The sequence below is a fragment of the Rhincodon typus genome, chromosome 34 (assembly GCF_021869965.1).
Source record: "Rhincodon typus isolate 14 chromosome 34, sRhiTyp1.1, whole genome shotgun sequence".
Taxonomy (NCBI): domain Eukaryota; kingdom Metazoa; phylum Chordata; class Chondrichthyes; order Orectolobiformes; family Rhincodontidae; genus Rhincodon; species Rhincodon typus.
The window spans coordinates 15,594,648-15,619,425 of NC_063365.1; the positions used below are offsets into that span (position 1 = coordinate 15,594,648).

At 40.2% G+C, this 24,778-nt stretch overlaps 1 protein-coding gene across 2 annotated transcripts in view; it reads right to left on the reverse strand.

Annotated features, from left to right (window-relative positions):
- ogdhl (oxoglutarate dehydrogenase L) overlaps positions 1 to 24,778 on the reverse strand; it is a 122,867-nt gene that overhangs the window by 76,257 nt on the left and 21,832 nt on the right. For both annotated transcript variants that reach the window (XM_020533566.2, XM_048616279.1), the window contains exons 3-4: positions 19,589 to 19,765; positions 16,351 to 16,453 (exon numbers count right to left, since the gene is read on the reverse strand). In XM_020533566.2, the coding sequence (XP_020389155.1) occupies positions 16,351 to 16,453; positions 19,589 to 19,765 (280 nt within the window). The remainder of the gene's footprint in view (positions 1 to 16,350; positions 16,454 to 19,588; positions 19,766 to 24,778) is intronic.

A 24,778-nucleotide genomic window follows, 5' to 3' on the forward strand; every position in this document is an offset into this window, starting at 1 on the left:
CGGTAGGAGATGGAGGTGCGGCTTGAGGTGGGAGGAGGGGATAGGTGGGAGGAAGAACAAGTTAGGGAGGCAGGGACGAGCTGGACTGGTTTTGGGATGCGGTAGGGGGAGGGGAGATTTTGAAACTTGTGAAATCCACATTGATACCATTGGGCTGCAGGGTTCCCAAGCGGAATATGAGTTGCTGTTCCTGCAACCTTCGGGTGGCATCGTTGTGGCACTGCAGGAGGCCCAGGATGGACATGTCATCTGAGGAATGGGAGGGGGAGTTGAAATGGTTCGCGACTGGGAGGTGCAGTTGTTTATTGCGAACCGAGCGTAGGTGTTCTGCAAAGCGGTCCCCGAGTCTCCGCTTGGTTTCCCCGATGTAGAGGAAGCCACACCGGGTACAGCGGATGCAGTATACCACATTGGCAGATGTGCAGGTGAACATCTGCTTGATGTGGAAAGTCTTCTTGGGGCCTGGGATGGGGGTGAGGGAGGAGGTATGGGGGCAGGTGTAGCACTTCCTGCGGTTGCAGGGAAAAGTGCTGGGTGTGGTGGAGCTGGAGGGGAGTGTGGAGCGGACAAGGGAGTCACGGAGAGAGTTGTCCCTCCGGAAAGCAGATAAGGGTGGGGAGGGAAAGATGTCTTTGGTGGTGGGGTCGGATTGCAGATGGCGGAAGTGTCGGAGGATGATGCGTTGGATCCGGAGGTTGGTGGGGTGGTACGTGAGGACGAGGGGGATTCTTTTTTGGTTCTTATTGCGTGGACGGGGTGTGAGGGATGAGGTGCGGGAGATGTGGGAGACACGGTTGAGGGCGTTCTCGACCACCGAGGAGGGGAAGTTACGGTCCTTGAAAAACGAGGACAACTGAGATGTACGGGAGTGGCATGCCTCATCCTGGGAGCAGATGCGGCGGAGGCGAAGGAATTGGGAATAGGGGATAGCATTTTTGCAGGAAGGTGTGTGGGAGGATTTCATATTCTGCTTGGGAACCCTGAAGCCCAATGGTATCAATGTGGATTTCACAAGTTTCAAAACCTCCCCTCCCACTACCACATCCCAAAACCAGTCCAGCTCGTCTCTGCCTCCCTAACCTGTTCTTCCTCCCACCTATCCCCTCCTCCCACCTCAAGCCGCACCTCCATCTCCTACCGACCAACCTCATCCCGCCCCCTTGACCTGTCCGTCCTCCCTGGACTGACCTATCCCCTTCCTAACTCCCTACCTACACTCACCTTTACTGGCTCCATCCCCGCCTCTTCAACCTGTTTGTTTCCTCTCCACCTATCCTCTCCTCTATCCCTCTTCTATCCGCCTCCCACTCTCTCCCTATTTATTTCAAAACCCCCTTCCCCTCCCCCTTTTCTGAAGAAGGGTCTGGGCCCGAAACATCAGCCTCTCTGCTCCTATGATGCTGCTTGGCCTGCTGTGTTCATCCAGCCCTGCACCTTGTTGTCTCGGATTCTCCAGCATCTGCAGTTCCTACTATTTCAGAGACATAAAGAGACATGTTTGACATGGTTAAAGAACAAAAAGGCAACTGTTAAGTATTTAAGTTTCTTGTCTTTTCTCATTCACAGAATTGATGTTATGTGATTTCTGAATAAAGAGGCATGCTGTTGAAATGTTTTGTCTGGTACGACAATAATATCAAAGCTCACAGAAAACAGCAATTTACACTGCATGAGAGGAGAGAGAAATGATTGCTTTGGAAATGAAGTCTGATTGGTAACTACAATGCCATAGAGAAAGCAACAGGGAACAATTAACTGACAAGCTTTCGTTTAAATTCAAACCAAGCAAGTCAAATCTGATTGGTCCAACATTTATTCAGTTGAAAAAGGGCCAAGGCATGGATGTGTTCTTGTCTGCCAAGGTCAGGGCCCTGCAGATGAATGTGTTTGGTGGATTCCTACACGCATAAGTGAGCAAGAGTGTCAGCCCAATTGACAATCTTAAATTAGTTGGTAGTGTAACTCTTAACACAATCTCATGATAATTTCTTAACCAATCAGAGTCAACCTGGCTGGCTTCAACATTAAAAAAAAAGCTTGGCAGTTAACTGGTCCCTGGTGCTATTTCTCTTTGCCAATCACTTGCCAACCATTTTTCCATCCAGTAGAAATTTTTGTTCCCTTTGATATTTGGTATTTTTGTGATTCTATCCTGATGAGTCTAACGTGAAAAGGATTGACAGCATGTCTCTTTTTTCAGCAACACTCAAGTTCCAAATTGTTCCATACTACTAAGGAACTATTTACTTATATACAGTAATTTTAATGAATGCTTTTGGAAACATAATTTACTGTGGAGATTAAATGCTTCACTGTAGAAAAAGCAAACACTTCACTAAACCATCAGAGTTCAAGGTGCTCCAAAGAGGAAAAGGTTACAGTAATCAAAATAATATGATAAACAGTAGGACATTTAAACATGTTAACTGACAATCAAAGGCACAGTCAATTAATTGTTATAACAATACTACACCCTGATGGGAGGTTAATAAATAATGGATTAGCATGCAACCAATGGCAAATATGATATTTCCAGTGAAATGCTTAAAACAAATGACTATACATTGTATAAAGTGCAAATAATCATAGATAGTTTGGTAGTGTATGTCAGGAGCCGGCAGAAAGATAGAAAGAGAAGACAATAGATGAAACTTGTCCCAAAAAAGACAGCGTTATCATTTTTTGGAGGGGGTAACCCAAATGCAAGAGGAATTGGCAAATTGGCACATGCTTGGCTTTCGTTACTACATTGAAAGGGAAAATCCTGTATCACTAACTTTATATTAAATTGGTAGCAACCTCTTTCCTGTCTAGATTTGAAGAATTTTAATATATTTTTGATTGGCTGGTTGGCAAAATTTTAAAACATCAGACATTCAAACTGGTTTAATGTAAATACATGTATACAATTTTTAAAAAAAAGTATTTGCCAAACCCATAACCCCTACCACCTGGGAGAACAAGGGCAGCATGGGAACACCACCTGCAAGTTTCCAATGAAGCTATAGAGTTACAGAGTATGACAGCATGGAAACAGACTTCTTGGTCCAAGTCATCCATGCTGACCAAGTTTCCCAAACTAAACTAGTCCCGCTTGCCTGCATTTGACCCATATCCCTCTAAACCTTTTCGTGTACCTGTCCAAATGTCTTTTAAATGTTGTAAGTATACCCGCATCTGCCAATTCCTCTGATAGTTCATTCCACATATGAACCACCTTCTGTGTTAAAAAGTTGCCCCACTGGTCCCTTTTAAATCTTTCTCCTCTTACCTTAAAAATATGTTCCCCATACATCACCTGGAGCTGGAACTATACAGTTTCTCCTTCCCCGTCAAAACTGTAGGTGTACCAACACTACATGGACTGCAGCAGTTCAAGAAGGAGCTCACCGTCACCTTCTCAAGGTCAGTTAGGAATGTGCAATACTGGCCAAGCCAGCAATACCCAGGTTTTGAAAAGAATTTTAAAAAGCCAACTAAATGCCAACCAACAGCTTTAAATGGACTGATAGCATCCAAAAGACAAATGACTCAAAAGCAAATAATGACAGAAAATAAGGAGCAAGATACAAACTTGTACAAGTAACACACACATCAAGCACTCTTCTTTTTAATAGAAGCTGAAAAACCAATGGGTGTGAAAGCACTGTTTGACACTTCCAATTTCTGTTGGTACTGTGTCCGGCTTAGCACTAATCCCAGGTTTTGCATCTTCCTCATTTTTTTTTCCCACACCCAAATGAAGGCTAACCCAAACCTTGTTGTTGCTACTTCAACAGATAACATGACTGATTACAAATGTATTATGAGGTGGATTGTTTTCCTATTGAATGTGCAGTTGCAATCCAACACTTCAGTTCTCAGCAGTTAGAAGTGTCAGCAAAACAAGTCAAGGCTATGCTGATTTTGGACCTCAGGCATAGATGTATTAAGAACACTTCAAAACTACTGCCTATACAAAGAAAGAAGGCTGGAATATATGTTGAATACAATTCAATCGGGAAGGATGACAGTGTGAAGTACGAATTTCAATCTCAGCTCAATCCTAATACATTACCACAAAAATTAATAAATTAAACTCCAAAAAACAAACAATGACAGAAATATTTTCATATTATATTAATCAGATCTTTAGAATGCTACAATTTTGTTGCTGAATCTCAAAGCAAATTAAATCTTACATTTATCATTTATAACAGCCTTAGGATGTTTTAAAATGTTTGGCAGACAATGAGTTACTCTTGAAGTGGATAGGCTGGTTATTATGCGCACATACATGACAAATTGTTCAGATTCCAGCAATGTCAGCAGTCATGTTAAGGTGTATGACATCAAAGGATAAATCGCCTCAAGTAATGAATATCAATTTGATAAGAATGTTTTCAGTGGTTTGTGTGACTGTGATAGTATGCTTTGGATGAAGGTTGTTTAAGTGGTTTACCTGATAGACATCAGGGGTACTGTTCATCTGGAAGTCATGTTTAAAAAGTTTCAGCTGAGGAGATGATCAGAGAAAAGTTCAGATCAAGGAACAGAGCTTTAAAATCACTTTGAGCAAGAATGTGAATTTCAGGTATAAGGTAATAACTGGAGGCAATTTTTTGGAACAAAACAACATAGGGAATATGATTGAAAGTGGATTGTTGAAAGCATCACTAAAACTAGTCAGAAAGAAATACAAAATAATACAACATTGTCTTCCAATGACTGCAAATAAAATGTCGTGGCACATCAAGATGCCAAAGATAGGATACCACCCTCAAATATCACTTTCATCTCATTTACAAAGCAAGCAGATTAAGGCACTGCATTCTGTTTCAGCTTTTTTTCTGAATATTACAAATACACTACAGTTTACATAGACAACTCAGTACTCCCATCAGAATCTTATTCAGTACAAATTTGTAATGTACTGTGAATAGTTTTGGTCACTGTATTTAAGAAAAGATATATATAGATGCATTGGCATTGGCAGCAGTTCAGAAGAAATTCACTAGGCTGATTCCTGGGATGAAGAGGTTGACTTATCAAGGATTGAGTTTAGAAGAACCTGATATTATTGAAACACAAAAGATTATGAGGGGGCTTGACAGGGTAGACATGAAGAAGATATTTCCACTAGTGGGTGAATCTCCAACTAAGGAGCGTAGCTGCAAAATAAGGAGATGCTTGCTTAATACTGAACTGTGAAAGAATTTCTTCTCCCAGAGGATCGTGCATGTCTGCAATTTTCTACCCTAGAGGCTATATCACTGAAAGTATTTGAAGAGGAGTAGATAGATTTTTGAAATATCATAAGGGTTGTCAATGAGGAGTTGGAATGAAAGAGGAGTTGAGACTTGAAGAATTTCAGATATGATCTTATTGAATAGTGGGCAGGCTTGAGGGGCAAAATGACCTACTCCTGCTCTTGCAATCCAGAAACATCAGCATTTTCACACAAACCTTTCCAGATAAGCAAATCTGCAGTGGCATAATGAACTTGAAATGAATTCAATAACATAATGTGTTTTTATAAAGTATAAACATCTCATTAAAATATTTTATTAATAATCTTTTCAAGAACTGAATATCATAAAAAAAAACTCTCAGCTACTCTTCATAGCATGCAGCCCATGATTTGCCCTTCAATAATATACATTCCAGCAGACTGGAATGTAGACTGCAGACACCTGCTGTGTTAGTAAACTATTTACCAAATATCTACAATGAACTTTTTAAATAAAGTGAATGCCCTTTTGCACCAAGGTATCAAAATAACATCTATACTGCATAGGAGCAGTGAATTTCAAAACTGTATAATGACACTGTGCAATAGAAGCAAAGTTCAGCTTCCATGTTTCCCAGCTGGTTGTCATCAGCAACGTCAAGGGACGGTTTAAATAGGAAAGCTGCAAGGAGATTACAACTATTTCTTTTCGTTGCATTCATCAAAAAAGGGACCAGCAGTAATACAATGCTACACATAATCTGTACAATAACTTAATTTGGCAATCAGTTTGTAAAATTTTAACAATTTACCAACTAGCATCTGATAAAGATGAAAAACATGAAATCTGTGCTACACTGATTGTTATCATATTTCACCTTTCAATACTGTTCCTTCTTAATCATTAAAAAAGTATAGTCAGGGCATTACAAAGAATGAAGAATTTAAAAAATGGTAGGCTCTTCCAAGGAGACGACCAGTGGCATTCAAATGCAGTTGAGGACTATGAAATGCCAGCAAGCTCTCTAGAAGTTCCCTAAATTGGATCTGTTGACAAATAAATTGAGGGCAGCTATTAGTTTTAGAGCTACAGGCATGGCATTGCTACCTAGTTGTTGTGATCTCAGGTTCTCGTTTAGCAGTGGGTTTTGATGTGATAGAATAGCTTGGGACATCCTCAGTTGCCCTCTGCACTGGCTCTCAATCATTGACAGATAGTTGCATCTGGGCCTAGAAATCCTATTCTGCACAAGATGCTTTCTCTTGTGGTTCTTGTCCTGCTCCTCATTCTGGAAGCCTGTGTGGCAACTGGCTCCTGCTGTTTTTGTTACAGATGGAGATGTCTCTATTGTCTTCTACAGTAGATCTACTGGATTGAACTCTGCTATACTTCCTCAACTTGCAGCAGATCAGCAACAACAGTGGCAGAAAGTACACAGTCCTAGAAAAGAAATGCTTCACCCTTGACATTCTTCTATATTAGGATCCAGGGTATGTCCTAAGAAAGGGTAGTGTCATAACTGGCCAAGATCCTATGCTGCATATACTACATCTGATTCTATACTGCTCTGTTTGTTGACAGAACAGCTTCTTGTCCCTGATCTCACAGGAGCTTACAGATAATCTAATGCAGCATTAAGTTTAAACCTGACAATACTCCTTACCTTGCACATCAGAATCCTGACCTCATGTAAGGTGGCCCAAGAAAGCAGTGGGACCTCACCAACTGCCCTCACCCACTAAACCTAGGAGCCCTGCCATAATAGCATTCATCTTGTATGTGAGGATAAAGCAGTTGCAATGCCATGGTTTGCATCCCTAGAGACTGTCTGCCTTGACTACAGGGGAAGATGAGGTATTGAGTGAATGTGCCTTGCTCCATTGATTCTTTTAGATCCTAGAGATCACAAGATGCCAATCAAAGCATGATGAACTCCCATGCAATTCATCATGAGATGAGGTCAGAATTGATGGTATGAGGACATTTTTAATCAACTTATTCAAACAGGTTTTAACACAGGTCCATTGCACATGGAGCCTGGGCTCAAACCTTCCAGCCCAGAGGTTTGGACACTGCCTGTGCGTCAATAGACTCCATGGATGGTATAAGGAATAAAATTACTTTTAATCAACCTGTTTGTATTTGTCTGACACAACTCCAGGACAAGTGTGATTTGAACCCAAACGTTTTAGCCCAGTGTTAGGGACACCACCAGAGTACCAGAAGAGCCCATGAATAGTATGAGGAAGTTTTTTTATGCATCCCTGCCACTATAGCGCCAATCAGTAATGGAAAGATTCAAGGATGCCAGTGCACACCATATGCTCCCATTCCAAGGGCACCCAGACATGGACGTACAGCAGAAGAGGAGCTGGCAGTCAAGCCGGATGTCTCAACCACCGTCTACATGGAACTGTTTATAGCTCCACTAGCCAGGTCTAAGAGCAAATTCACAAGGAGGTCCTCTAATCAGCCTGCACCTCACACCATACCACCTGAATGGTCAGAAAAATATCAACATTCTAATCACTGTGAATTGGACATAGATGTAGTGCACTGTGTGTGACTGAACTCATGATTACTAGGGCTATTGTGGTGCAGTGGTAATATCCCTACCTCTAAATCAGGAGGCCTGAGTTCAAGTCACACCTGCTTCAGAGGTGTGCAATAACACCTCTGGATAGGTTGATTTTAAAAAAATACCCCATGATTACTGGGGTAACCCTTTGAAAGCCTCACATTCCCACCCTGAACTCGGCCCCACTTTATAAAATACTATCACTTACTCTTCTCACTTTTGGTGCTGCTCTGTCAACATCAAAACATTTTGAGAGTTTTGGATCAATATGAAGGGGTTTAGATTTTGTATTCACTGCAGTGATTTGAAGACTCATCCTATGACCCACAAAATACTTCCCATTATTGATGTCACTGATTGTGTAGCACTTCCTGTGCCTTCAACGACCCTTCACCCTCCCACAATTTCAGTTGAGTCCTTTCACATGACCATTAATTAATTTCTCTGATTTATCCCAGGAGCCACTATCAATGTGCCAATGGCCTTGCTGCTCCTGCACTCTCCACATATTGAAGCCATGGTGATCATGACTTACCTTGACCCTCCTTTTGAGACTGTGCAGTCTCATACTCTAGCAGATCCAATGCACTAAGTGCAACTGCATTCTGTGACTGTGATCATTTTCTCACCCAATGTAATTGAGCCAATCCCTAGAATTGAGCACCTTCAGCCTCTTTGATGCCATGAACTGACATGAAAAACATCCCAGATTATGCAAGGTTCACTCTCCCAATTAACTGTGACCCATCTCCTGGACAAATTTGGCAGGATAGCCTCAACCGATGCCTCGGCCTGCAGTTACATGATGATTCTGGAATGACCTGGCAGTATGGTGGCTCAGTGATTAGCACTGCTGCCTCACAGCACAAGGGACCAAGGTTTGATTCCAATCTTGGGTGACTGTCTGTGTGGAGTTTGCATGTTCTCCCTGTGTCTGTGGGAGTTTCCTCTGGATGCTCTGGTTTCCTCCCACAGTCCAAAATGTGCAGGTGAGGTGGATTGGCCATGCGAAATTGTTCTGTAGTGTCCAGGGTTGTGCAGGCTAGGTGTGTTAGCCATAGTAAATGCAGGGTTCTGTTTACAGGGTGAGGACCTAGGTCTGGATAGGATATTCTTCAATGCACATTCAATGGGCCAAATGGCCTTGTTCCATAGCGTAGGGATTCTATGATTCTATGACCAGCAAGGCCAGGACTGATTTTGCTTGACTTCTTGGACTGACTGAGGCCTAATCCCAGGATTTGCATTAAATTAACTATCTGACTAACCATGGCCAGCCTGCTCAGCCAAGACGTTGCCAAACCCCTGGACTGACTGTGGTGGTGCCCATGACTGACTGGAATTCCCACTTACCTCACTGAGCATGCTTTCCTCTCCCCTTTCACACATCACCATGGTCTTCATGCAAATGCAGTGTGTTTGCCACATAATCTGCTGGTATATGCATTCCTCTAATCTGATGCAGTAGCATTCTGCATGTACCCCTCCTTTCACGTTGAGTCTTCACTGTTTTCTAAAGCCAATGTTCCTGTCTTTTCTTCGGCACTAAAACTCTCCTTTTATCCACAAGCTGCCTGCCTTTCATTCTGGACCGAACTTTCCTTTCAGCCACAAGCCACCTGCCTTGCCTTCTGTGCTAAAGTACTAACCAAGAAGTTGATGCTGCTGCTTGATCAAGCCTACTAAAGTTCCACCTAAAGTTGACACTGCGTGTATTATCATTACCCAGTGGGTCGAGTGATGGTCCAAGGAGACATCATGCCTTAGTCAATAAGGTGGCACCTACTGCAGTTGAAGCAGTTCCAGCAAAAGTGAAGAGAAGGAGCACTGCAAAGATATTGGTAGAGGCAGCAAAAGAAATTAAATCACACAGACACAGGAGCAGTCACCCAGTATGGATTTGCTATATGCAGTCATGTTTCTGAAGCATCAAATATCTCAATTGGGCAAGTTAATTGGAAAGTGGAAATAACTTCTGGCGAGTACAGCAATTAATGAGATGCAAATACATGTACATAGGCTTCTTGCTATCTGATGGTGAGAAAGTTATCTCAGCATCTAAGGAAGAAGGCCTTCATTGTGAAATTTCGATAGACAGAATCTGAATATCTCAACATGCTCACCATTATTCTCGCCAACTCAGAGAGTAAAAATTGTGTCCTTAAAGATTTACAACACAAAAGGCAGTCAGTCAGCCAACTGTATTTGAGCTGGCTCTTTACTATGTAATCCAAAATAAATCATACCATAGTTGTATATTTTCCTCTGTACAAATGCTTATCTACTTACCCACGGAAGGAAACACCAGAGCAGATTACTAAAATTTAGACAAAGAGGTAGCCTTAAAGAAGAAAAGTGAGATCGAGAGATGGAGAATTGAAAGCAAGAATTCCATGTTTGGGCCCCTGACAGGTGAAACGTGGTTACCAAGGTACAACTATTGAAATTAAGGCTAGATTCAGAAAAAGAGTGTCAACTGCTGGCTTTTTACCATCATTACTAATTCTGGTTCTAATCTCTGCTGCTTATATTTTCTGTCGCCTCCTGTGACACTTCAATTATTGTTTGCTTCTTCATTAACCTGCATGTCTGGTCTTCATTTCTTCTTGAATTTTTAAACTTCTCATCCACTGAAATCTCTCCACCACTTTGTTTGGGATACTTTAATAAAACTCCTTTAAAACCCTTTGTATTTTCACCCTTTAAACCAGTTTCCATAGAAACACCCAATTAAGAAAATTTTTTTTGTAATTGTGTATGTACCCAGAAAGGAGAAATTTTCAGGTCTACGGAGTAAGTATGTAAGTAAGTACGGAGTGGAATTAACTGGACAGCCCTTTCAGAAAGCAAGCAAAAAAAGATGGGCCAAGTGACAATAGAATGCTGATATGATTTTCCAGTAACACTTCAACTACCATAGAAATTGCATATTTAGAGTTAGGATGATAAAATTCAGGAAATTGATTGGTTTTGTAACTTCTGTGTCACTCAATACTGTCAATTGAAACAGCGGACCAAAGCTTCACATTTGTTTTCAAGCAAAATAAAGCTATATAAAAATATCTTGACCCAAATAATTAAAACAAATTGTGGAATTTCAGCCAACGTTTACCAATGGTAGCAATTTAGTTTCAGCAATTATCACCATCTTTGTTAGTAAAGTCACTAAATACTTCACAACCCATACTATGCTTTGCACCAGCAACTAAATTACTGTGGAACTTTGAAATGGATGGATTATGAGGAAAATGTAGGAAATATATATATTTGAAATTCATTGCCAATTATAGGTCATGAAAACAAACACTGTAGAACAAAGATTGACAGAATCATGGAGTAGCTGGTTTAGTTAAAGGGTAACCTTTACAAATAGTGTGTCAGAGAATTCCTGTTATCACTTGGTTTTCATTTAATCTGACAGGATGAGCAGCTGGTAATTTCACTTTACTTTTTCTCTTTGTAATAATCATAATGACACTGCTGAAAGGGGAGGAATGGGGTATTCATTGTGGAAAAGAGGGTCAATGACCCAAGAGTTGCAATTTAAAATCCATAGAGTAACTCTGGCATTTGTGACATGTGCAGCTCCATTTTATTTCAGCCCGATTTGCGCTGCTTGTAATTAAACTCACAAATTCAGTTCAATTTCTCAAAATTTAAAACACATCATCCCTTGGGAGAATTTTTGAAATGGGATATTAATTGCTATATTTTCACAATATCCTAACTTGATTGCATGGACAAGAACACATTTTTTCTCCTTTTGTTTGTGTTAGAAATAAACCGTCAATCCAACAGAATCCAAGATGAAACTGACATTATGATAAGGTACACAGAAAAGGTTTATCTTAAGTATGAACCAAATACAATGAAAAGTGGTTAAAAAAACACTAAGCAAAGACCAATGTAAACCCTCAAAATGGGGGCAGGGAAGAAAAAGGCTAGCCACATTAATTGTGGGAAATGACGATCGCATCAATTTTACAATAGTTTATACACTATCAACTATTTATAACATAAGTCTCACAATGCATAAGCATTTCTGAATTGTGCAGTTAATGCCACATTAATGAAGCAGATCTTCAACTTGCATCTAAATTTACAATGGCAACTCAATCAGCTGTTCATTATTGAAATGGTCCAGTTTTCATTTCTAACTTGAAGAAAACCCTTCTAAATGGTTTGTTAAGTTTACCAATTGATTGAAGACAGAACAGAAAGAGAATATTTTCAGAAGCAATCTAGATTGTTTTGGAATACAATAGTTATTACAATAAACTGATAACCTTTGAGAAAATATTGAGTAAAGGTGTGAGCAAAAGTACAATATAGACTAAGTTCAAAACTGCAAACCAACAGTCAAGTCAATAACTTACATAAATAATTACATGCTAGATTCCAGGAAATGTGAAGGAAAAGGTGACCAATAAACCATGAAAGATACTGGGAGATCAGATCAAAAATGTTGATCTCTTTTCAGCAATACTGAAGTTTTGTACTACCAAATGACTATTTGTATAATCAAAAAGTATAGTTCTATATACTTCAGTTACATTTCAGGCCAAGTTGATCATTTTAGTTCATTTATTGCAATTGTGTGTTTCCTTTTTATGTCTATTAGATTGATTTTAGAATCAGATCATGCGTCATCTCCTTCAGTTGACTGCTGCATTGAAACCATTCCAATTCCAGGCTCATCTTTGGCAACTGTTGTTTTGATAGCCACATCTTTGTAAAAACTGAAGTGCATGCATAAATCTTGCCCTGGACCAATTTAACACGAAAGTATGCAGTGGTATAATGAATTCTTCCTGTACTTCTCACTCCTATTTATTTGTGTCGAAGTGATCCTTGAACAAAAGATGTGAGTCCTATCAGGGAATTTACTCCCAAGTTTTTTTTAATTCATTCACGGGATATGGGCGTCATTAGATAGACAGCACTCATTGCCCATACCTAATTGCCCAGAGGGCAGTTAAGAATCAACTACATTGCTGTCAGGTCCAGAATCACATGTAGGCCAGACTGAGCAAGGACAGCAGTTTCCTTCCCTAAAGGATATTGAGACATAGGTTTTTCTGACAATTGACAAGAGTTCCATGCTCACCATTAGACTTTCAGTTCCAGAATTTTATTGAGTTCAAAATTCTACATGTGCCATTTGAACCCAGGTCCCCAGAACATTATGCAGGTCTCTGAATAAACAGTCTAATGATAATACCACTAGGCCATTGCTTCCCCCTCCTGAGATCTCAGGATCTTCAATCTCAATTTACACTTGAGGAGGTTTCTTTCCATTCCTGAATCTCTTCCTCAACAAATTTCTCTTTTAGTGACTGAGATTGTAGAGAGCACAACTCATCACTATGAAGAGGGACACCCTGTCTGGGGCATATGGCATGGCACTGCTGTACTAGTTCCAGGCATTGGAATCTGAACTTCACAGGGCTACAATAGCCCTGATTGAAGTATGTCTACTCAGGGATAGTGTCCTACAGGCATTATCAACTAGGAATGGACGGGAATTCTTTCTCACTTAGCAACTATCCTTATACAGACCAAGAGTCTTTGAGAAAGGCTAGCACCTGCATCTGGTCCAGAATGTACATGTCATGGCAGCTACGGATATCAAACATAGACCTGCATTACCTGGCTATTTTAGTCAGAAATGGTTTGCACATTAAGGAAATGGAATTATTTTATCTTCTCAAAGACTGCTGGCTCATGATATAATGTACTGATTGATCTCTGGGTGCTACTGATTGCTCTTTGTACATGTAAGAAACAGCTAATGAATGAGAATCCATATGCCCCAGACAGCTAACTCCTGACACCAACGAGATGAATTGATGGGCCCTTCTGAAGAAAGGATCAGTAACCCCTTGGATGCATTTATGAGTTGAGGGCTGTAAAATGGCATTGAAGTATTCAGTAGCTCCCTGAAACAATCCTGTAGCAAGTGAGTTAATGGCAGCTTCAGGGCTACCATTTTGGGATTGCCACCCAGTTCCTGTCTCCACAAGTCCTGGTTCAACAGCTGGACTAGATGTGACAAAATAGTTTATCTATGGATTATGTGTGGGGAAAAGAACTATATTGTATATTGTATTGTTTGCATACTTCAAATATATAAACATTTTATTGCCTTGAATTGCTGAAACACCTGTCTTGGAAGACATAGACGGCCTCCATCCTGATGCAACCTAAAAACCCTGGATCAATTTAACTTTTGCTTCAAATGCCTGTGGAATGAAAACGAAAAAGAAGCAACAGCAGTAAGAGCAAAACGTTGCAAGATTACTCAGCCTCTCTTTGTCCTAGTTGAAATTTGACAACCTAATAAAGTTAATGCCTCACTTTTGACTACCTTGAAAACCCTGAAAAGCTGAACTGCAACCACTATCCAAAAACCATGATCCAGCTAGATTTCCAACCAAACACAAGCTTTATTTAACTGATCTTCTATTGACATACAGCTGTCAGCACTTTGATTTTGTCAGCAAGAAGCTGAGTGAACCATGAGAATTCATCCACCTCTACCCGTTGTTTTACAGATATTGGTCAATAAGAGTGATTTTCCCTTTTTTTTAAATATCACCTCTACAAAATTGTTATTGCACTCAATGTGAATAGACGCATTTGTTTAGGAATAAAAACAAATATAGTTCCAATTCTGGATTATACCTTAGAAATTAAGATGGGCTTATGTTTTGTGTTATAATAAACAGTTAATTTTGGTATTATTGAGGAAGCCTGATGGAAGTCTCTTTTATTTGAGAAAGCAGTACCAAAGGGGAACAACTGGCCACTTAGGTAATTGAATTTAAATATTTATACAAATGGCATGATTTGTGGGCTAGTGGGTCATGATCATCACCATATTCATCCCACCATTGTCGTGACACTTCACCAATTTGCAGCAGATCTGTGAGGATGGTAAATGAAAGTACACAATCCTAGTAAAGAGACACTTAAACCTGGACATCCTTCCTCATTCATTTTCAGAAGATGCCCTCCACTGAGGATAGTATTGCAACAGGCCAAGGCTATATGGACGTGCAATCCACTTGATTTTGAAATGATGTGGCTGTTGAGAGGACAGTTCCTTGCCGCCAGCCTCACAGCAACTTGAAGGCATATACTACTGCAGAATTACTTTCATGTTGGAAATACCCCTTCACATGCAGATAAGCATTCCTGAAGACACTTAAGGCAGTCCCAAGAAATGTCCTTGTAATCTTGGAATGAAGCAGCTGCCAGAAACGCCATCACAAACTGGCCCACCCCCAAGTCTATCAAAGAAGCCTTGCCTTACAACTTTCATCCTGTATGTGAGGATATGACACTGCAAGTCATGGCTTGCAGTCCTAGAGACTGTGTGCCTTGATCAATGGGGGAGCTGAGTTACTGAATGAACGTGCCTTCCTCCAATGACTCGTTGACTTCACAGATCACAAACCAGCAGTCAGCACACAATGTACTCTTACTCAGCCCCTCATCAGTTGAATTTTCATTTCTTAACCTGTTCCGAAATACTATATCACACCTCCAAATGGGCGATACCTTCTGGTCCAGAAGTAGGGACACTGCTGCTGCACCACAAGACTAATGAGTGGTATGAATAGGAAAAAAAGTAATCAACCTACTTAGAAATGCTAATGACACATGTCCAGAGCAGGTGGGACTTGATTGGAAGAAGTTAATTAGGAGGGGGAGATTAAATCCAGCAAGTAGAGTAATTAAGGAGATTAAATGTGTATATTAAATATATATATATTAGCTTCTCACCATTTGATAGTGAGAGAGCAATCTCATACATTTAATGGAGGGGGAGTATAATTGTTAAAGTTCATCTTGACAGCAAAAATCTGATTTTTGGACTCTTGCCCAATCAACTCATTATTCTTGCCACCTCAGGGAATGGAAAATTGTATCCATAATATTTGTTTATGGGTGCCTTTCATGGCACTTTGGTTGTGTAAATAGAGCATTTGTTTTTACAGATGTACCATGTTTTGATTCAGCTATGAGCACCGAAGTTTGTACGCCACATAAAGTTGGAATCTATGATTCCATTAAATTGTATATCTCAGCAGCATTTCAGCATACATACAGAATCATTAAATATTCCAGAAAAATAATTAACACAGAGGATATTAGTGTCAAGGTACTTTATGTACAATTTTAAAAGCTGATCAAATCTTAATCTGCTGCCTTTGTCACAAAAAACTTTGGGTATATCTAATTACAAGTAAATCAAGTCTGCAGAATTTAAAATGTTTTCTGTTTATAGAACTTATAAATGGGGTAAAGTGCTGTACATAATCAGCTTGCTACAAGTAAAAGTTATTTGAACTCATATGATGCACAGTAAGAAGTAGGAGGTAGCATTGAATACTTATGCCAAAAAAGAAAGTTCAAACAGTAAACTTTTCTAATTGAAAGTCAGCTGCCTGGGCTTTTAATCTAACAAGCGGTTGATAGAATAAACTTATACAAGTTGAAAATTACATTATTGGCAGCAGTGCTGAAGAAATTGGAAGCGTCACAGATAACCCTCACCAAGTTTATCCATTGAAGTGATAAGATCAGATGGAATACTTGAGTCCAAGTCTGCATCCAGAATTCCCAATGGATCCAGCTGAGCAACATGATGTCCTCGGATCTGTAAAGGAAATGGAGAGGGAGGGGAGGAAGGGAGGAGATAGACGAAATGAGGCGGTGAGGAGTTTTCAGAAAGTAACTATTACCATAAGAGCTAGTTTAACACATCCAAACCCAGACTAATTTACGTACTGAATCGTTTAAAGCGAAGGATTGAAGTGTTTTGCTTCATAGATTTCTGAGCTATATACTGTAGAGGTCTGTACACCATATTCAGAGTCTGAAGTCCATGTTTCCATATAACTGCATATATGACAAATAGTAGTACTAAAATGTCTTAATATTCTGATTAAGGATTCATCCATCAATGAGCACGAGCAGAAGAAACAATCCACCCAATATATTCAACATGTTCACACATCATAAGTCATTGAGTAAGAAATTGAAGTACAACAAAGCCATCAAGACTCCTGAACTGGATTATCAGGGCTGTTGATAGCATGCTTTATGAATTGTAGTTTTGACATCCGATATCTACAGTAACTTAAAAATGGCAAGCAGATCAAATGCACAGAGCACTAATCTGAAACACGAATTGTTGCACTATAATGAACTCGAATTCAATACTATTGCTCTTGCCAGATCAGAAATCCACGACTTTCATTTAGAGTAGTTTCATGCACCAGTGGTTAGATGGGAAAAGCATTGAGCCTACATACACAAATTTTGGTCACAGTATTTGTATGTTTAATAGTGTAGAACTTGTTGCCAACTTTTATGGTAGAAGATGGCTAAGAATTTTTTTACTAATTTCATACTAACTTCATTTCAGTACTATAATTTTCGGATTACATGATGATGACTGAACTATTCAAATTGCAACATTAGTTGTACTTATAGCAGTAGCCATATACTAGAATTCAATAACAAGAATTTGTTTGTAACTAAGACAGGCACACTCTCTTTTGTATTTTGTTGAATTAATTTAAATTTTAATTCAGTGTCATCCAAGTGATGGATTAAGATGAGATAATGTTCAAGAGCAAGGCATTAAAAATTAAAAATATTTCTTGAACCATTTAATTACAAAAGGAGCGCATTTGACACTCTCAAAATAGCCCTAACAACATTTGTGCGGCAAAGACTTCAAACTTAAAGTTAACTTCACCATGGGCTGAGAGGGGCATGTCAGCAATGAATTATGAAAAAGAATTCTGTTAAAGGTAATAAATGAAAAGACTCAAATCATTCTTGGAACTTTTAAACTGGAGGAGGAATTGTTAAGTTTCCCATCTGACTTTCAATTAGACTTTCTTTATTTAACATAGAATAGGATGTCTAGTTAACTGCATCAATTTTATGTCTACTCGAATTCAGTACTACTGCTCTTGCCAGATCAGAAATCCACGACTTTCATTTAGAGTAGTTTCATGCGCCAGTGGTTAGATGGGAAAAGCATTGTGCCTACATATACAAATTTTGGTCACAGTATCAACATTTACACCAAGAAGTTTGGTAACCTGAGGCCCAATGCTTTCACAACCTCCTCTGTTTTAGGATAGAAGCTAGTGTAATGCAAGAGCTAATGATTTTTGTCCATCTATTCAAAACAATACAAGGTTGTGAGTTCTGATAAAAGGTCAGAGCTGAAAGGTTAAATCAATTTCTCCCCATAAGGTTATAGCCTACTTAAAATCCAGTATTTTCTGTTTTTATTTCAAACTTCCAGCAGTATTTTGCTTTTGTAATATAAAACCATGGCTGTCTTAGCTAGCACTCTAAAATAAAATGAGGTTGTGATTGAGTATGATATACAAATGAAGCTCTCTGTTTTGACTGATGGTGTTCGTTTTCAAATTTGGACCACTGTCTCTCTAAAGATGATTTGGTATTAAAATTATTCGACCAAATTGTTGAGGGAACAGAGTCCAAAAAGACATAATGGATTCAGGCACAAGAACTGTCTATCATTCAAAATTCTACAAACGGAAAGCGTGCTCTTCAATGATCAGAATACATGCACCTTATTGGCTAATGGCAGAAGCGTTTTGCCTTCAACATTCTTTATCTGATCTGGGAATAACTGTTGCTGAAAACCCCATCTATGTCATTTCTACCTCTTGACATGACTAGTGCCTTCCAACCAGTGTCCCATTCTCTGACACAGCTGTCCACACTCTATCCAACATTGAACCTGGCTCTCAATTATCTATAGAAAGTCCCAGTAATATTCATTTGATGAGTCCCTTTATGACTATGTTCAACCCCACCACTAGCCTTCTACAGCCTTGAAATTCCCAGATATCGCAAGAATTTCTTGATTCTTCAATTCTCGTCTCTTGTGCAACAACTCCTACTTTCACCTCACTACTTGTGGCCATATCTTCAACTCATACAGGCTCATTACTTGTATCCCATTCCTCTGATTTTTTTTAAAGGACTGCTCTGGGGATGGCCCGGCCTACATGCATGTGCTAATTATGGAGACAGCTGGTCATTTAAATGAGCTGTCTCCATTTAAATCCCATTTTCGTTGGTATCCTCACTGTCTGAAATCCAGAGTTCACTCAACATATCAGGTCAGAGAAGATCTGTTTCAGTAAATTTATTTAGGAGATCCAGGGCACTCCTTTGGAGAGTGGAGGCACCCATGCAGATAAGGTCCCACATTGTACATTACGGGGAACGGAGTAGGGAAGATGGTGGCTGGGGAAGTTCAGGTGCATTTACAGGTATCCGATTATCTTGATGTGGGTGAGAAGGAAAGGTTTGCCCAAGATGGATGGGTAGTAGGTGAGTTAGCATGGAGAGAGGAGGGCAAAGACGAGTGGGTGGAGTCCATAGGTTGAAATAGCTTGGCTCCAAGTTAGCATAGCAGGCATTTAATTCAGTTTGTTGCTCAAATATTCACATCAAATGGTTTCATTATCTTGTTTAATAGGTTGCATATTCTGGTTATTGTTGCCCAAAAACATCTTATTTATATTGTACTGCCAGCTTGGGAAAAATAAGGTCATATTAAGTGTATATAATTGTTTCACGTTGAAAAGTTAATTTAATCTCTAGTATACATGAATAACTACCCAGCACATCAAATTTGTTCCTGATTGCCATGTTTCTTTAGTCTTGTCAATTTCTGATTCACAGAAGAATTCAACCAGCTAGCAAAGGCATTCAACCCATAGAGAAAACTTACCTGATATGTTCTAATCAATGTCTGTACAGCTAGATGATCTTCAATCAGCTTTGAGGTTTGAGCAGATGTCTGCGTTCTGTTTTGGCTCTGAACTGCAGCTGGCAGGCTTCCCATTGGTTTGTTCAACAAGTCTAAAGGTGCACTTGCAATGAAAGTTTGGAAAAACTTATCCCAGGACTGCAAGGTAAAAAAGAGAAGTAGTTGTATAAAACTAAAATTGATTTCATACAGAGTAATTTATCCATTGGGGTTTGGTAAATCCTTGATCAATGCTAAAGTTCAACGAGCTGTAATGGAATTCATCAATAATACATTAAGATAGACTGCATTTCCTGGTATCACCTGGTGTAATTAACACTATTTGTAACTGAACTATTAAGCATTGGGAAAACATCACACTTCATCTGCAGTCAACATTATGAAGGGGCACAATTCTAAAGCTCTTCCATTACTATACTCTGGGAGAGTAAACCAGACTTTTTTCCCAATGCCTTCAGGAGTGATAGTGAGAAACTATGAGTGGAAATAAAGTAATGTAAGGATAAGTTACACTGCCTGTATAATTAAAACTGTAGTGCCATGTATAATGTAGAAAGATGGTTCTGTATTGAGTTTCTCTACTTAACTTCTCAACATGGCTAAAGCCAGAATTCAACAAGGTATAGGTGCCTCAACACAGTAAACTCTATTGAGACTCATGCACCAGAACATTTCAGCACTCTAGGAATCCCACAATATACACCATCTGGTAGATTTTTGTCTCATCTCTCCAGCTATCTACATCCATCTACAACTTTTCATGTCTTCTTCCTAAGACATTTTCCCAACCGATCTTACCGTCAACTGCAAATTTAGATTCAATGCTTCAGTCCTCTCAAAGTGATTGATGTAAATTGGAAAAAACTGAAACCTCAGCACAGACTCAAACCTCATACAGGACTACACTCATCACAACCTGCCGATCAGACAGGATTTATGCATACTTTGTTTTCTGCCAACCAGTTAATCTTCAATCCATGCTAATATGTTATCCCCTCCAGTATTAGCTCTTATTTTCCACAATAAACTTTGATGTAGCACCTTATCAAATGATTTTTGAAAATCCAAGTAATGAACATCCACAGGCTTCCTTTATCCACTGCACATGCTACTCCTTCAAAGAACTCCAGTAAACTAGTTAAACATGATTTCCCTATAGTGAAATCACTCTGGCTCTACTTGATTACTGAAGTCACTCCAGAGTAACTCCTGTTTATATCTGTCAACTAGAGTTCCCTGATTTGACCAGATTAACAGCCCCAATCAGGGAACCCATATTCTATGAGGTCCACTGGCAGACCATGTTACAATCACTACAGCCCTTACCCTGAGTCTGAGGAGATAGCACAGGCCAGTTTTTTTTGTTCCTCCTCCTGGGGTGTTTTAGCACTGTGTCAGATTCCTCCAACCCTGCCTAATACAGGCCGCATGTAACACACAGAAATTCGCCTCCTACACCCAGAGTGTCTTAGAAAAAATTCATTCTCTTCAGGCAACAAATGCATCAAGGCAGCGACATCCAAAGAGTCCATCTCAGATTCTGAGGTATCTTCAATGTATGCTTCTTATCCTTGCAGAGCTATTCATGTCATTCCTACACCAAATTTCATCCCCTGAAGTAAACTGTCTCTCTCGCTTAGTGGAGTTGTGTGTCCGGCATTGGCGCTCTTGATGCCATTTCACCCTTTCCTCCCAGGTCTGGGAAGATCAGATTTAACCTGGTGCATAGTCTTCTCCTCTTTAGCAACTCTGCTGGAGCTATCCCTGTAGTTGCATGAGGCGTGGTCCTATAATCAAAAGGAGTCAGGACAGTTTGGTATCTAGTGAAGGTGTAGGCTGTTTCTTTAAGGCTGCCTTCAAAGTTTGGACTGCTGGTCCTGTCAGACCATTAGATTATGGATGGTACGGAGCTGTACTTGTTTGATGAATATCTTTCGACTTTAGGACTCAAATTTCCTTCTGACCAACACTTCGGGAGTTCATGTTTTGCAAAAGATGCGGGCAGTTTTTCTATCATCGTCCACATGTTTGACGAATGAACTCTATGCACATCCAACCAGTTTGAGTGACCATCCACAATAACTAAGAACATTAAACCCATGAAAGTATCTGCGTAGTCAACGTGTAACTGAGTCCTGGGTTTACTCGGCCATTCCCACGAATGTTGGGGAAGTGTTAGTGGTAATTTTTGTCCTTGTTGGTAATCTGGTCACTGCCTCACCAGTGCAGCCATGTCTGCATCCAATGCTGGCCACCAGACATAACTTCTCGCCAACATCTTCATTTTGGAAACCCTGGATGACCCTGGAGGAGTTCAACCATTACCTGGCGACAACCTTTGCCTGGGACAATTACTTTTGTTCCCCATAATAATATGCTGTCCTCTACCGTGAACTGATCTTTCTGGTTCCAAAAAGGTTTCAATTCTGGTTACAACGGGCCTTTAGGTTCCCCCATCACCATGGCTTTTTCAGTTTTGCCAGGACCAGACCTATCTGCATCCAAAGTCTGATATTGTCAGCTATGACTGAAAATGTGTCCAGAAAATTTAAAACTATTATGGACTCTTCCAGTGGTGGTACCACCAGCAGTGTGTCTGCCAGTGGGAAGCAGCTCAAAGGCAATAGCATTCGCTACTTGGCCTCCCAGACAGTATTCCAACTTGTAATTATACGCACTTAGTGTTAGAGCCCACCACTGAATTTAGACTGAAACAATGAGCAGCACTGCCTTGTCCTCTTTAAGTTGACCTAGCAGAGGTTTGTGGTCATTACTATTATAAATTTACATCCATAAAGGAATTGATGAAACTTTCTGACTCCAAATATGACTGCCAAACCTTCCTTCTCTATCTGGGTGTATTTATGGTCTGCATTATCTAAAGTTATGAATGCATACGCTACTGGGTGTTCCTCTCCAATGGGCCACCTATGAGCTAATACAACCCCAATGCTGTACAGAGAGGCATCACATGTCAATACCAGACCTTGCTTAGGATCATAGTGTGCAATACCTTAGAGGATGATAGCTGTTTCTTCCCTGAAATCTCAAGCTTGGCTAAGCAACCATTTTGAAGGCTGACTCTTTTTTAAGAGGTGATTCAAAGGTACCAAGATGGAGGTCAGGCTATGTATGAACTTTCCACGATAATTCACTAGCCCAATGGAAGCACTAAGCTCCAGTACAGATTTGGGAGCTGGGCACCTTTGATCACCCTCGTTATCTTCCAACGGGTGTAACTCAGGTTTGTCGACTCTGCAGCCCAAGTAAAAACCGAACGACCTATGAATGCTATAAATCAGAAACAAAAGCAGAAATTGCTGGAAAAGCTCAGCACATCTGGCATCTGTGAAGTAAAATTAGAGTTAACGTTATGGGTCCAGTGACCCTTCCTCAGAACACTGAAGAAGGGTCTCTGGTCTTGAAACAATAATTCTGATTTCTCTTCAGATTGCTGCCAGATCTGCTGAGTTTTTCCAGCAATTTATGTTTTTGTTTCTGTAGCCCAAGTAGATCACTTGGGATGCCTGGACTACACATTTTTCCCTTCTAAGGTGTACGCTGCCTGGGAGAAACATCTAAGGACTATGTCCAAGTTCTGTAAGTGCTTTTATTGATCTTCCCTGTTATTAGCACATCATCTAGATAAACGGCAACTTGGGTAAACCTTATAAAATGTTCTCCATCATCCGCTGAAAAATTGCACATATGCCAAATGGCAGTCTCATATATTGGTACAAACCCTTACGGACATTAATACTTCTGGGAATCCTCATCTAACTGCAATTGCAAGTAGACATGGCTCATGTCCAGCTTCGTGAAGGACAGCCCCCTGTTAGCTTTGCATATAAATCCTCAATGTGAGGGATTGGATATTTATCCAGCTGAGAAAAGTGGTTTACCGTTTGTTTAAAATCTCCACAAAAGTGAACCAACCCATCACTTCACAAATGGTACTACCATGTTGTGTATTCCTCAAATGTATTCCTCAAACTGTACAGGTTTGATGATTCCTTCGCTTTCCCGCCTTCTGATTTCAGCCACTACTTTTGCCCATAAGGCAAATGGCACTGGACGGGACTTGCAGAATCGCTTCCAGGTCAACATGCAAAGTGGCCTTGGTTTCTGTGATAGTCCCTAGGCCTTCCTGAAAAACCTCCAGGTATTTAATCAGGACTTCTCTCAGGCAGTCATTTTCTAATTGAAAAATGTTGAGCCAATCTAGGTGAATCTTTCACTGCCAATTTTGCCCCATCAAGCTTGGGCCCAAGCCTTTCATTACAATCAATGGCAATTGAACCAGCTGCTTCTCAAAAGAGTGGAACCAAAATTGTACCCTTAATCTGGAAAGGTTCCCTAGTATAGGTTCTCAGTCTAGCTGAAGTCTTGTGCAAACTTAAGAGTGGAACTCTCAAATCAGTCCAAGGAGGCTACTATCCCATCACCAAGTTACCCTTTGTCTACACATGCACAATGCATGAACTCTCACCAGCTAGCTGAGAGCCAGTCCCTAGAGTGAGGAGAATCCCTGTGAATCCTGTTTATATCAGTCAGCCAGGACTCCCTGATTAGCCCAGGTTAACAGCCCCAATCAGGGAACTCATACTAAATGAGATCCACCTGGCCTACCTCATTCCAAACACTACAGAGTCCAAAGCAAATTTTGTTAAAGACTGGTTCTGCGATCACTGAAATGGTCGCACAGATGTCCCATTAGAACTGGGTGACCATTTAACCAGACATTTATTTTGATTGGTTCTGATTTGCTAAGCAATTTAACTGTTCCAAATAGACGTAGGTGGTTTTCCTGGGTGTGTACCCTCCTGAATACTGGCCTATGAGTTCTCTTACTCAATTTAGGCCTAGTGGGACTCTTCTGCTGTCTCGAGTCTGCCTTGTAGCAGCAATTACAATGGCTTGTCGGCCCAGATCCTGAAGAAAATTTTTACTATTTGGCCAAGGCTTAGCTTTGTTTTGGGGTTTTGCTGTGGGCTGATGAAAGTCCCTCTGTTCAGGATACATCCTGAGTGAAGCTATGCAATTGCCTTCACTCAAGTGGTGTTTCCTAAGCTCAGTTGGACTGGCGAGGTTATCTTCATCCATCAGAATATCCTACAATTCAAATGGTTCACTTTCCACATTTTCCAATGA